Source organism: Scylla paramamosain, chromosome 5 (genome assembly GCF_035594125.1).
Source record: "Scylla paramamosain isolate STU-SP2022 chromosome 5, ASM3559412v1, whole genome shotgun sequence".
NCBI classification, from domain to species: Eukaryota; Metazoa; Arthropoda; class Malacostraca; order Decapoda; family Portunidae; genus Scylla; species Scylla paramamosain.
Genome location: NC_087155.1, coordinates 32027556 through 32037555, shown reverse-complemented (window position 1 = coordinate 32037555; position 10000 = coordinate 32027556). Strand labels below are relative to the sequence as shown.

The following is a 10000-nucleotide window of genomic DNA, read 5'->3' as shown; positions in this document are numbered from 1 at the left end:
CCCAGGGGCTGGCAGATCCCCGCCCGGGGGAATAACACCTTCACTCTCATGCAAAGCATTTTTAAAACTAACAGACACCGGAGCTGTGAGTGCACCAGCAGGTCCCGCGCGTGCCTCAGGACCGGGAGTTGCGCGGGACTCGCTCTCTCTCGCACTTCCCTTCCCGACCAGCATATCATGTCCCCCGCCCTCCTCGGGTAACGCATCCACCCCTCGATGGCCACAGGTGTCCAGTGGTGTGGGAGCCTCGTTACTCGTGGGAGGGTCACCGAGAGTAAAGACGACAGAGGGCTGGCGGGCCTCCCCCTGCTCCCCGGACAGGTGGTTCAGGTGCAGCAGCTCGCATCCGTCCTCCTCCAAACTGTTATCTTTCACTTCATCAGAAAAACTAACTTTATTACATTTCCCATCTCTTTCTTTTTCTGCCTTTTTATTGCCGTTTTCTCTTTTCTCACTTTTTAAAGCACTAGCTTTTTCGTCTTTGTTTTTACATTCCTTTAGTTTCTGTTCGCTTAAACAGTCACCTTTAGTAACACCTTTAGTGGCCAACGAGTGGCCTGTCCCCTCCCCACCCAAGCTCACTCCTTTTACTGCTGCCTCGCTGTCTTCCTCCGACGCACTACGAACGCTGCCGAATCCCACTCGTTTTTTCCGGAAACTTTCTTTCAAATCCGAAAGAGCACCTTTGACTCCCCTCCTTCCCGCCAAGGATAATTCACTCTCAGATTTAGACTTGGTATCGAGTTTTTCAGGCTGAGAGAGCGCAGACTTGGCCCCGACGTTGGTCATGTCGCTGATGGAAGCAGCGGCAGTGAGAGGAGCGTGGATGTGAGAAGATCCGCCCCCAGTGTTCTCCGCTTCCTTCGTTTCCACGGCAGGCTTCCGCTTGGGTAGTGTGTTGGAGCCCAAGTAGTCCTTACACAGCGAAACAGACGCAGATCTGAAGGTAATGACTCGCGGAGGGATGACGACGCGAGCCTCGGGACGCGGCCGAGGCGGAAGCTTCGTCATTTCTTCTTGAAACAAATCTTCTTCCCCTTTCCGTATGGACCGAAGTGGCTCTTCCTTGGTGTTCTGGCTGCCACCGCTGGCCGGCGACACAACAATTTCCGATTCTTTGGCCGAAGGTAATTGTGGTGGTAGGCTGGGGCTTTTGCCCAGTGCAGGATGGCGCTGCAAGGTAGGTCGCGTCTCATTACTACGTCTCCTGACCTTGCCCCGCCCCGTTCCCGCCCCGTCTTGTATCTCACTCGCTGCCGCCACCGATGCAGCTGCTGCCGCAGCTGCCACTGTTACTGCCGTCGTTTCAGGTGGGGGAGCAGAGTCGGCCCGCACCTTCTTGTCTGGGGACGGAGTTTTCAGTCTTTCAGTGCACTTGCGCAGTTCTTCTAGATGATTCTGTCGAGACCTGGGGGGGCGTGCCGGAGGGGGCCCGCGGCCCCCGTCCTTCCTTCCGCCTCCCAGCTCGCCGGTGGGGTCGCCCAGTGGGGACTGGGCAGACTTTCCAGGAGTGAGAAGCTGGAGTCCCTGCCGGGTGTCTTGCAGCCCTCCTTGCGGTCGGGCGAGGTCAGCCGATGTCACCGGCTGATGGCCCTCATCTGACGGGGCGGGAATGCCCCCTGGGGCCCCCGCACCCACTTCGGAGTGAAGTCTGGATTTACGATACTCTAAGACAGCATCAGGGGGGAGGAGAGCGGCCCAGCGGAGGTACAAATGGTCAGGTATTTCTGGTTTGGGTCTGACGGGCCTCCGAGTAGAGTGGGTGGTAGTAGTGGTGGTGGTGGTGGTGGGGACACAGGCCTGGCTAGTCACTGGCGCCGGGGGGGCCACACGGTCCCCATGACCGCTGCCCCCCGAGGCTACACTACCACCCCCTTCTCCTGGAAGCACCGAACACTGCACTGCAATTCCATGGGCGTCACTAGGCGTGGTAGGCGGGCGGGCACTGTTCTGGTCACTGGTGAGGTGCGCACTGACGGGCTCCTCGGGGATGGCGGGGCGCGCCGGGCCCGGGTAGCTAAACATAGTGGAGTGGCGGGGCAGCGGGTGGCGGGGGGAGCGGCCCGCCACACAACACGTATATTTAGCGGCGGGGGGAGGCAGCCCGCCCGCCCTCACCTCCTCCAATAGGGTCGAGCCTTCGCCAGCACAAGTGACGCTCGTATCCCCTCCTGAGGTTTTCCCTTGGCCGGCAGTGTTCTCGGCCAAGCTAAGGGCCCCCATGCCCCGCCGCTGGCAAAGAGGTGAGCAAGTCTTAAGGCTCTCCTTCTTCCCTTGGTCCAAATTGACCTGGGTCACCACGATAGTGGCCTCGCTCCTGAACGTGGCTGTGTCACCGTGAAAGTTGAGGGGCGGCACAGGGCGCGCCGTCCCCCGCGGGGAAGATGGCGTGCCTTCCGCCGAGGGAAGAGAGGATAATTTTAGTTGAGCCGTCTTAGCCTCGGTGGCAGGATGGACATCCGCGCCATCTGTTGCCGTCATCCGGAGCCACCCACCCGCACCATTTTTCTTATCACTCCTGTTGTCATTGCATACATTATCAGAGTTCTGATGTGCTGAAGCCCGAGCCCCAGAGGAAGGCGTCACGTACGGCCGGGGAGTGGTGTTGAAGCTCGGGCCAAGTGGATGTGGGCGGGGCAGGGACGGAGGCAACAGAGAGGTTGTCGAGGGTACCGTCAGGGGCGTCCACTTGTTATTGAGGAGAGAATGTGCTTCCTTCAGGTGTAGGGGCGAGGAAGTGCCTCGCTCGCCTTCACCGAGACCCACCTGCCTCCCTGGCCCATCAGGCCCATTGATGACTAGCAGTGGTTCACAGACAGGGCCATGTTCTGGTCTCTGGTTCACCACGCGGCTCTTTCCCGGCCCTCCAAGGTCGCCCTCCAAGCAGCGTCGGGCTGGCACAGTCTCTCCCGGGCCATCGTGGGGCGCGAGACGAACACTATAACGCACGCGATAACCTGGCAGGGTTGCGCCCTTGCTGCCCGGAAGCGTAGCAGGGCCTCCTGCCCGCCCCTCCATTACCTTTTGCTCTTGCTTCACCCACGGTGGGGTGCGGGGAGGGCGCCGCCAGTGTGCTCACAAGCGTGACGCACCTCACCCTGCGGTCACACGCTTCTAAGTGGTGGCAACATCACTCCTCCAAGCCATCTCCACCTCTCACCCCCTCCTCGGCTCGCACTCCAACTGCCCACATTGAATAACAAGAGACAAGGGTCGTGATGACCCTTCCTGGAAGGCGGTGACCTGGCTCGTCCCGCCACCCTACAATGCTCGTGGTTGGGTGTTGCCAGCTACATGACGCTCACCGCCACGCGTCGCCACACTTACGCGCACCTCTACGCTCACACCTGTTTGCTATGTGGATTTACGGGAAGTCCTCACTGATGTCAGTACACGAATACGGCAAGTAACTCAAAGGTTCATGTAATTTTTCAAGAACACATAGCAGGAGGCCTGAGCGAGCACAGAGAAAAGCACCGCATCGCTGGCTGTTGAATAACACCTCTCTGTAAAGCCCACAGGGGACGACAGGAGGGGGGAAGTCAGCTCATTGTCGCGCCAGTGTCAGGTTTTGGCCTGAGACGTACGTCAGGCCTGATGCATGCAGAGACTGTGTCGCTTTGCTTACGTCCTCGAGCCCAGACCAGTCCTGCCTCGAGAAGCAGCAGAATAACAACGTGTTGTTTGGGATCACTACTTCATTCACCAACACTCCACTTGTAATACGTATGTACTCATATATGGCACTTCACACTCGTAACATACTTTAAGTCTCACTTCTCACTGAAATTATGATTAAGGTAATAATTGGTATATACTTGAAAATATATTACAGATACCTGTGTTTTCTGTTATGAAAACATTTCAGACATCAATGTGTATGAAGACTGTCACATAAAGAAATAACAAAATCTATTTCACGTGATGAGAATCTGCATCAAGACGGGTAAATTCAATGAATGGCATTATCACTATACGTCTTTCCGCAATATTTCCAAGCACTGTTTTCATTCATAAAACTCGAATAACATTGAAGTGCTATTGAAGTAACACGTTTCTTTTTTTCAATAACATTTTTTTTTTTCTAGCACAGGAATGGTGCCGCACCTTGCATCTCACGACTCACACCTGCCTCATCACCCCCCATCAGTGGCGACGGTCTTGTCTTAGAGATTTGACAGAACTCCCGACACTACCTTTCATTCCGTCAATTGAATGAACCCGAGGGCTGGATAAGTACCCGCGAATGCACACATTTCATCACTGCTACACCCTCTCCCCACACAACACAGCTCGCTACACTCCTAAGGCCCCTCACGAAGGTATCTCACTCACTGCGCACACCCTTGCCTCCTCCCGCGCACCTAAGCTTCACTTCTTAACACTGTGCTAGTAGTTGTCCAAACGAGAACGTCTTAAATCCCACTGGCGCCTAGTTATCCTTAAGGCGTTATCCCAGCATCCCAGACTATCTAGACCAGCGGGTATGAACTGGCGGTGGAGCTCAGAGATAGGGTAACTCTGTCGCGACTCCTGGGTTAGTTGCCAAGTCGTTACAGGTGTGTGCGTATTGGCACTTATTTTTGCTAGCGTTACTCCACTTGCGCTCAAAGGTGGACTTCTGGGTCTTTGACAAGTGGTATGATTCCCTATGGAGGACCAATCAGCAGACCTTTCTGGGAAGGTCACAGACATTATAAGAACGAATTGCAAGCTCCAATAAGCTACGGGCACCAAGACGTCAAGATGTTAAGTCGCGAAGCGCTGAGATATTATATTTTACATGGCGAACTTTTCTTACGGAGAGACATTTTGCTTTGCTTTGGAATAATACTGTTTTCAAGTTTTCATCGACTGCCACATAATCACACAGTATTATGATAGTAAAAACGTGGTCTGCTAGAAACACCAGCGACGCATGGCAGCCTAGCGGAACCTCGAAGGCCCCTGGAAAGACATACCGAGTGATTTGTCCGATCAGCGCACAGGCGGCGTTGAGGACTGTACGCTGGGCGCTGCCACACACTGACCAGCACAGTCAGTCAGCAAAATTTTCTTTAGAATATTTTTATTGGCGTTTAGGAACAAAAATCATAACCCTCCATGTGACACACACTCTCTCTCTCTCTCTCTCTCTCTCTCTCTCTCTCTCTCTCTCTCTCTCTCTCTCTCTCTCTCTCTCTCTCTCTCTCCTCCCCCGTGATAACCTCTGCCTCCTCCCTGGCAGACGGCAGGGAAGAGTGGAGACAAGAACAGCAGTGTGGTGGCTTCTCTGAGTTGCTAACGAGAGTGAAAATGTTGGCCTGCGATCCTTATGAGGAAAATGAAAGGCGAGGATCCAGAAGGTTGCCAGGTGGAGCATTGCCTTCCTGACCGGAGCTACAGGATGTCAAAAAGAATTCCTGATTTATTACAAAATGTTACTTATCTATTATTTTTTTTTAACATTGCTAGTGTCAGACTGCTGCTTTTTATACACCACAGATACAGGAATCTTTCATGTATATAGAAATTATTTATGTTGCACTGCAAACTATTTTCGTATCATGCTGAGAGAGAGAGAGAGAGAGAGAGAGAGAGAGAGAGAGAGAGAGAGAGAGAGAGAGAGAGAGAGAGAGAGAGAGAGCATCTAGATAGCTGTAAGGAAGCATGACCTTCCCTTAAATGTGTTGTCATCTGCTACAGCTGATTCAGCAGCACTGTGAAGGTACTGGTGGTGTGTGTACATAGGTAACATCGTCACATTTTAACACCTGCTGATCGGTGTGAAGTTTTCTTTTCTGGATGCTGAAGCAGGAGTGTCAGCGCTCATTCACTCAAACCAAGCAACTCTCAAACAAGCAACTATGACTTTTACATAGACTATACTGTAGCTGTATGTGTTAATAAATTTTGCAGTGAATTAGTTTAGAAAGAAGTCTAATTATTATATTACATAAATAAAGTGTTAAAAACCCTTTACGTTCCTGATGCTTTCATTAGTATATATTGTTTTTATGGATTGTATTTCTGAATAATTTTCTACCATATTCCCTCACCATGAACACAATTTTCTTCGGAATCTACAGTCTTTCTGGTGATGTCATCGACCTGTTCGATTATTTTATGCACTTGTCAAGAGAGCTGGTGTGTCTCTCAAAATGGGACTCAACACCGTGCTGTATCAAAATTGCTCCTGTTCATCTGTGTGTGTGTGTGTGTGTGTGTGTGTGTGTGTATATATATATATATATATATATATATATATATATATATATATATATATATATATATATATATATATATATATATATATATATATATATATATATATATTTATTTATTTATTTATTTATTTATTTACTTATTTATTTATTTATTTATTTATTTATTTATTTATTTATTTATGTACCATGCTTTACCACACCAACAATGAGTTATACCTTCACACACATTAGTGGTCGTATATTAAAGTATTCCTTTTCCTTGTAATGTAACTAGTTTCTCTTCTGTGTTACCGGATATATAAGTAAAGATAAATCAGGCAGCCTATATATTTATGACCCAAAGATCTGTTGTTGTTTGATATCCAGTTGTCTCCACGTATATCCACCTTACCCACTTCTTTACAACACATCTCATGAATGCTATCAAAGGTGAAAACACACTCGCCAACACTCATCCCACATCACGAGTCCTTGAAGGTAAATCTGGTATTAGGTCAAACTGCCGAGAATATTCCTCAGATGAAGTTAAAAATCCCGTGTCAGGGTTAGGTCGCCGGGTCTGGCAGACAGGTGTGGGCAGCCTTACAAAGCTTAACTCAAAACATTCTCACTATTTCAGTATGTGTTTGTATGACTAAAATTCATGTTATTCTCATAAATATTATCAGTGGAATAACGCAAAGAATTACTAGTCCACTAAACTACCAAAATGTTTCCCATCTAACTAGCCTTAAAATCATCCAATTTTGGCGGAAAAAAAAAACCCTAACTTGTTAACTTTGCAAGCCTCCTTTTCTCGTCTGACAATACTCGTATAGGTACCAATGTAAACAAATGTCATTATCGAGTAGATACCCAGTGACTCACCATATATTAGATATTTTTCTCTTCCTTGATGGGAACTGAGGCACCCTTAACATCATTAGCTCCGTGTTTTTCGTCATGAGAGGGGATGTGAGTCCGCATGTCTTCTCGTGCGCCCGGCAGCGATGCCCTCACAGACCTGGCGGCACCACGTCTGCCAAAGAAAGATGAGATTTTCGAATCCTATCCCAAGTTGCCAACACATGAATTTCTCCACTCAACATGGCAGGGCCGGGCGTGGTGACTCGTGTGTGAGGTCAGGGTAGTGGTAATGTGTTGCGTGGCTGTATTCCCCCTGTAGATGGGAACTTCACCAGACTTCGGAAAAGTTGACCTCTCTCTCTCTCTCTCTCTCTCTCTCTCTCTCTCTCTCTCTCTCTCTCTCTCTCTCTCTCTCTCTCTCCAAATGGAGGCATAAACTTGAGCCTAGAAGCGATGACACACACGATATTTTCCTCCCGCCAATCATAATAATCCATGTATGAGTCTTTATTCTATTTCATATAATATACGTATATTTATCTCCCCTAATCGTTACCTTTAAGGAGCGTAATATCAATTTATCATCAACGAATCTCAGTCAACAACAACAATAGCAACACACACACACACACACACACACACACACACACATGCTTGATTAAATAATCGTCAACAACAACAAGAACGACAAGAACGACGATGACTACTACGAGTGGAATGCAGGGTGTACAGAATCATGCAGGTCTCGTCATTCAACCGAGAGAGAATATGAACAGAGGACTCATTGTTATCAGTCTGAGACACCTCGATGCCTGCAAAATACTTCGTTCTATGGGCCTTTAGTTTTTTTTTTTTTTCTCTCTCTGTAAACATTGTAGTATTGTTAAACTTTTATCGCGTCGTACTTGAACAACTATAGTGGAGATTACTGGAATTTTTCACCGTTTTCATACATGATAGCTCAACAAGGATCTGTATCAACAATGGACATCTCTCAGAGATACATCTGTGCAAATATCTGGTCAAGCAGAGTAAAAACTGATCGTAATAACTGTTCCTACGTGAGTGCAGCAATTGGGAGGCAGCAATTAATAGAGTTAGTAATGATAAATTGTTGCCTGCTGGTTAATTCGCCCTGTGGCTCAAGTAGTACGTATTGCTACTTGCATGAAAGTCCTGGTCGAAATCTTTTAGGCTGTCAATAGGTCTATTTCCAAAACCCACATACATTATAGCTTTTTTTTCCATATATATATATATATATATATATATATATATATATATATATATATATATATATATATATATATATATATATATATATATATATATATATATATATATATATATATATATATATATATATATATATATATATATATATATATATATATATATATATAATTTTTTTATTATTATTATTATTATTGATGATGCAGAATCCTTATCAAACATTTTTTTTTTTACGTTTTATAATCTCCGCTAAACTCTGTTAAAAGTAGTCGAGGTGACACGCCGAAACCTTTGAGAATGTGGCCCATGCATGAATCGTAAAATCATTTTGGTGGAATCATGTTTGTGTGAGTGGAAGTGAAAGGGGGTGGAGGGAATCACTTCAACCATACGTAATGTCATGAAGCGTCTTTTGATGTTCAGTAATAGTAGTACTAGTAGAAGTAGTAGTAGTAGAACATAAGAACATAAGAAAATAAGGGAAGCTGGAAGAAGCCACCAGGCCTACACGTGACAGTCCCTGTATGAAACACATCTACCTATTTCCACCTATCATTCTCATCCATAGTAGTAGTTGTAGTAGTAGTAGTAGTAGTGGTAGTAGTAATAATAATAATAATAATCATAATAATAATAATAATAATAATAATAATAATAATAATAATAATAATAATAACAATAATAATAACAATAAAAAGTAATAATAATACAAAAAAATAGTTATTGCTAAAAATCTCCGTGCTCTGAAAAAAGGGCAATGCTTTGGGAAACTCAAACATTTCATTCTTATCACAGAATAATATGGGACACATATGAGTATAATTACACACAAATTGTCTAGTTATTCAAACGTGATACAGACTGTGCCGAACTACAATATGCTGACCATAATTCCCCTGCGTCTTTCCATCTTTCACTTTCCTTTAACCAAACAAAGGGTTGATTTAATATTACTCTTCAAACAAAATGTTACTTCTTGATGCCTTGGAGTAATGTGGTTGTGATTTTCCTTTTTGTTATTTCCTCTGATAAATAATCATGTACGTTGTCATCTATGCAAATATCAAGTAAAAGTATTTTAAATAAACGCAGCAAATAATCTTGAAACAATATTTTCGTACAAAGCGTCACACAGGTGTGTCAGCGGGCCGACACTGGCGCCACCTCCCAGGAGAGGCATCAAGTGTTCCAGGTAAATAATGGCAACACCTGAGATGAGGCCTTCCCTCCTCTTCTTTATTCTTTCATCATAAAGCAAAGTATACGTAATAAGTATATCAAGATACTAAACTGCATGCCTGAAAGCGCCATGAAGGAAGAATAACAGTTGGCCGAGTTTCTCTCCCCATCCTGAAAACAACGCAAATATTGAATACTTGGTTACTCACCGAGTCACCACCTGTGATCAGCAGCAGGCGGAGGCGGTTCAAACACCACGCCACATCTTGCAGCTCTTCACGTTTCTGGCCTTTTCGTCGGCATTCTCCGGGACATTCGTTCTGTAAAGGTAAGAAGGAGAAAAATTCGCAACTTGTGGTAAACAGGGAGGAATTTGAGCTAAGTGAAACGTGCCGGGAGGATGGAATGAGCATGCGAGGCAGGAAGAACTTGTATGTATGTGAGACAGTCTTCTGAATGAGGGCGGTAGGGTGGGGTCTTGGGGACAACTCACAGTAAATACTGTCCGGCCTGTCACCCTGCTTCCGTTGTCCAAC

At 46.4% G+C, this 10000-nt stretch overlaps 2 protein-coding genes across 3 annotated transcripts in view; one reads left to right on the top strand and one right to left on the bottom strand.

The window, feature by feature from the left end:
* Positions 1-4492, bottom strand: part of LOC135100981 (uncharacterized) — a 115666-nt gene extending 111174 nt beyond the window's left edge. The window contains exons 1-2 of the mRNA XM_064004597.1: positions 4336-4492; positions 1-3783 (exon numbers count right to left, since the gene is read on the bottom strand). The exon at positions 1-3783 is cut by the window's left edge and continues 2076 nt beyond it. Coding sequence (XP_063860667.1) covers positions 1-3018 — 3018 coding nt within the window. The 5' untranslated portion in view covers positions 3019-3783; positions 4336-4492. The remainder of the gene's footprint in view (positions 3784-4335) is intronic.
* A 4997-nt stretch (positions 4493-9489) lies between these two features.
* Positions 9490-10000, top strand: part of LOC135100843 (uncharacterized) — a 9340-nt gene continuing 8829 nt past the window's right edge. Inside the window, exon 1 of one of the 2 annotated variants that reach the window (XM_064004290.1) lies at positions 9490-9792. The gene's annotated coding sequence lies outside the window, so the exon portion shown is untranslated. The remainder of the gene's footprint in view (positions 9793-10000) is intronic. The other variant, XM_064004289.1, reaches the window with a different exon arrangement.